The 4,862-nt window shown below is 42.7% G+C and overlaps 1 protein-coding gene across 1 annotated transcript; it reads left to right on the top strand.

Annotated features, from left to right (window-relative positions):
• The first annotated feature begins 2,189 nt into the window (after positions 1-2,189).
• On the top strand, positions 2,190-4,547 carry LOC127751559 (uncharacterized). Its single transcript, XM_052275286.1, has 4 exons — positions 2,190-3,258; positions 3,344-3,461; positions 3,561-3,704; positions 4,408-4,547. Exons 1-3 carry the CDS (start codon positions 3,199-3,201, stop codon positions 3,692-3,694), a joined length of 312 nt encoding a protein of 103 aa, XP_052131246.1. The 5' UTR covers positions 2,190-3,198; the 3' UTR covers positions 3,695-3,704; positions 4,408-4,547.
• Positions 4,548-4,862: the final 315 nt, after the last annotated feature.

Here is a 4,862-nt window from a genome sequence, read left to right on the forward strand (position 1 = left end):
CGTAATATTACTTGATATTACGTAATATTACTTGATAGTACATGCTATTACATAATATTACTTGATATTACTTGATAATACTGACATTACACAATATTACATCAATATTACCGATATTACACATATTACTTGTAATATATATTCCTCCGTACACGGCCGAAGGGAGTTGACGACCCCTCGGAAAAAAGTGCTACTTTAGCGTGTTGCCCCAACCTTCCCCTACACGGCAATATTTATCCGAAACCTGTGCGGGTAAAGTTACGTCCGCTGAGTGGGATCCACTGCCCCTCTGCACACCACTTTTTGGGGATTCTGAACGCAGGACGAGGCTTACAGGGTACGGTCTACGATGCCGTGCTATACCTGCCCTCCCACCATCCCGGCCTCGCCCCTGAACAGAGTATGTTCCCGCATTTCCCAAATTGTTTGCAAAATATATTTTTTTCTTTTTCAACACTTTTGCCTTGAGGAATAAATCACTTTTGAGCCTGATAATGGACATAGATAGGGATGATATTTGGAATGGACAGCAGCAGGCAGCCCTGATTACAACAGAGGGTCCATTATCATTAAAATTATTAGTTGTAGTTTATTGATGTAGAGGTTAGGGACATCAAACAGCCAAATATAAAAAATAAAGCATTCCGGTAAAGCTGAAATGCAGAAGAATGCGGGGAACAAAGAAACGGAAATCGCTATGCTCTAAGATGGTGACTTACGTTTTCTTGTTCCCCGCATTCTTCTGCATTTCAGCTTTACCGGAATGCTTTATTAAATTATTAAGCTGAGGCAGTAGGTTTTAAAACTTTTCGGATATTTCCTACCTTTCAGACACATTTAAAAAAAATCAGAAATGGTTACAGATTAAAAAGGTATAAAAATTTGTCGACACGATATATCATTTCATGTCAGTGATTCGAGTGGGTGTCAAGGTTGTCCATCGTTGGTCCCCGACGTCACGATCCGAACCGCTTCTGTTTGCGTGGAAGCATTTCTTTTGTCGGTCAACTTGTGCCGACCGTCCTCGTCGGTGGTGATTTCCCCTCCCTGGAACAGGTAACGAGGTACAATAATACTGGATCCGACGCCCCTGCCCCTGGGTATTCGGGAACAATGCCTTCCGGCCCCAAAATTTGACAGACTCACAGCATTTGTCGAAGACTTATTACTCTAAAATTAGGGATATGAAACATGAAACTTCTGATGTTCAGATATTTGATGGTCTCTGGTGCGGTTACTCGACAAAATAAAACCGTGAGGAGAAAAATTTGTGACTTTTGGAGCCGAAGGCCAATGTACGATTCTGCCTTTTGCCCGACTCGGGTGTCGCAGCGCCGCAGGCCAAGGTAGATGCATGCGAGGCGCGTCGCACCGTAACAGCGTTTCGTGAGATAGCGCGAAGCCTGTTACGCGAGACGTGGTCTGGCGTACACTTACCTAGTTGGCTGAGCGATAGCGAAGCCTATTACTCCAGTCAAAAAGTTTCGTGTCTGTCTGTGTGTTTGTCTGTAATCACGATAACTCGAGAACGGTTTGAGCTACGTACCCTAAATTTTTAGCGTAGCTTTTTAGCATGAAAAGCAAGAACTGTATTGATTTTGAGCCCTCTAGCTGAAAAGTTGATCTGCCAAAAAAATCAACAACGAAAAACCCAAAATATTACTTTTATTTTTTTATTTTTTAACGTCTTTCTAAGACGTTAATCGTCACAGTAGAACCCTATGGACCAAAATTTTGTCCGTTTGGCTCTATCTCTAACCGTTCAGTCGCCAGAGGGCGATTTCCACACGAAAATGACCCCAAACCATTTAAATGTTGTTTCTTAGATATTTGATGGACCCTGGTGCGGCAACTCGTCAAAACAAAATCCTGGGGGTAAAATTTGTGTCCTTCAGAGCCGAAGGCCTATCTACGACTCTGCCTTTTGCCCGACTCGGGTGTCAGCGCCGCAGGCCTAGGTAGATGTATGCCAGGCGCGTCGCAGCGTAACAGTGTTTCGTGAGATATCGCGAAGCCTGTTACGCGAGACACCTACCTAGTTAGCCTTTTGAGCTCCACTATTCTTTCGCTGGGAAGACTAGATAGGCGAAGGATCGAGGCATCGACTTCCAATCTGAGTGGCTGCTGAGTGGGGAGCAGACGACACAACAAAACAGCTATTTAGTTTGACTTGACTGTGTCCTGCCCGTGAAACAACCGTCCTATGTGTGCCATATGAATGTCATGTAAGTTACATATATGTGCACCATACAATGCACATGTCACATGTATGCAACATGCGTTGGCCGTGCGTGTTGTACACGTGTTACATGCAAGTGCAAACATACATGTCGCCTGCCCATGTATGTGACACATGGCGGCCGTCCAATCACATGGGCACTTGGACGTTTCTACACGTATGGCAGAAATGCACACATATGGCCATGGATAACACACATGGTCGGGACATGGACACACGTATGTGACATATGTGCTGGTCTCCCCTCTCCGTGTGGCACCATGTGTGGATACATTGCACATGTATGGTCATTGGTAACACACATGGTCGGCGCATGGGCACACCTATGTGACATACGTGCTGGTCAACCCTATCTGTACGGTACCGTGTGTGGACACATTTCACATGTATGGTCACGGGTACCACACATGGTCAACACAACGACACATACATTTGACATGTCTGGTGGTTTTCCTTCTTCGTGTGGCGCCATGTACGGACATAACAAACATGATGGTCAAGGGTTACACGCCTATGCACACACCCCTCACATGTGTATTGAGCTCCACCGCCGTATGGCACATGCATAAGCCTCGCATGTAACACATATTGAGAGGCTGAACCCAGTTGTCGACCTACGACGGCCGCGCGACGCACGCGAAAGGATGCGATGCGCGGTGCTAGCCGCGCGCGCCGAGCGGGTAGGCCAGCCCGCCTAGCACCTCAGCAAGCGCGTTGCCTACGGGCTCTGGCGGTAGGCGTCATGTTCAGGAGTAGTGCTGGCGCACTTTGGCAGCGCGGGGTATAGCTCCGTCCGTGTGCTGCTGGCTACTTCAGCAGAGCTGGCCTCTGATTGGCTGTGATGGTCACATGGACTCAACGCGCGTCTCCATGGCTCCAGTTCATTAGTTGATCAGTGACATGATAGGGAACCAGAATTTGGAATTTAGATTTCTTCAAAATTAAGTGTGAAGTACAAGATGGAGATGGAAATAAGTAGACAGGTTCGTGAGATGGACGAGATAGCTGCTTTTTTACGCGTGAGTAATGTCAGATAAATATATGGCTATGTTTTGAATTCATTTTCTTTCGAAGTAGCTACTAAATTGTCACTTTTGGTAACAGTCAGAAATACGTCGACTCCAGAGGAATTTACTTGTGATTCCCAGGGAACTGACTGAAAGCATTGAAATGTTTCGTCGCACTGCCGCAGTCATAAACACAGAGTTGAATCGGCTCGAAGGTTAGATTTTCTGTTGTTTTTAAAATGATTCTTGTTGTATTGTTTATTCTGATAGGAATGGTTGAGTGCCTTATTCAAGATCTGGTTTTATTCTTTCAGAACTTCGCAAGAAATTCCGAGTTGCAAGGACCCCTAAATCATATTCTTCTTCGTCATTCCCAAGACCACCCAGCAGAGGACCACCAGGACCAGGTGCAGGAGGAAGCAATGCCAAATCTGATACGAGGCCTTGATTGAATGAAAGTATGTAATGCAAATAGCATTATAAATAAATTTTATTTTGCAAAACCACAAAATTGATTAAATATCATTTGCTTTAGATGTTCAATACATCACAAAGTATAACAACAACTTAAGAAAATAAAGTATAAAAAATGTTTTCAACTTTAGTTCTTTACATTACAATTGATGAAACTTATATAATTAAAACTTAAGATGAGATAAAAAGTTTACCAAAATCTATCACAGATTTATTGTTTTAAGTTAAGAATAAATCTTAAGTCATATCGGCAGATCAGTATAACATGACAGTCAAAACTAAAATATCAATATCACAGATTAACTTCATAGTGATTAGGTCGTAAACAAAGATAGTTGCCAGCTTTGATCACCTTAGTGATAATACTAGAAACTGGAACTAGAGTCAAGAGGTTGGAGTCTTCAATAGGTAATAAGTGTCGAAGTTGGTAGAAACTGTCTTCCAGAAAAAAAATGTCAATGTGCTTGATTTTGAAAACACTGATCAGACACAATATTTCACCTGAAGCTCTATCCCTAAGCAGATGTAAAATCTCTCCAAATTTGTTCACATCAAATTCCACTAAACTATTGGCTCTCTTCCTATGCTGGTCATACATTCTTGATGTGAAGATGTCTGAATCTGTTTTGATGCGGTCATATACACAATAGTCAGAAATACAATTTTCTTCTAATAATTTTTTTTCAGATGGTAACAGCTCAACATCAACAGCGGCACCAAGTTGTACTTTGACTTTAGGTCTACCAAGTCGTTCCAAGGAATTTTCAAGGACTGTTAGGCTCTGAATAATTTTGATATTATTTAACAACTCTTTACCAAGATGTTTAGTGCCATGCACATGAGAGGTAATGAAGCCATTATAGCTTTCAAAATCAAAGGCACTTGTAGCCCAGAGGGGGCCCCAACGCTTGACAAGAAGCGTGACATGTAATAAATTATGGATGTTGTAAGTATAGAACTTGTTGTGATACAGTTTACCCAAATCTCTCACAAAGCAACGCAACATTGCATCTGCCATATCCAATTCATTGCTTGAAATATCCTCCTTCAGTAATAGATATATGGCTGCAACAAGTAACATCCAGTGTTGAAAATATTTGGGTGGCAGAAACTTCTGAAATGCAGGCAATGAAAAATAAAGT

This window comes from Frankliniella occidentalis, unplaced genomic scaffold (genome assembly GCF_000697945.3).
Source record: "Frankliniella occidentalis isolate FOCC.00 unplaced genomic scaffold, Focc_3.1 Scaffold561, whole genome shotgun sequence".
NCBI lineage: Eukaryota > Metazoa > Arthropoda > Insecta > Thysanoptera > Thripidae > Frankliniella > Frankliniella occidentalis.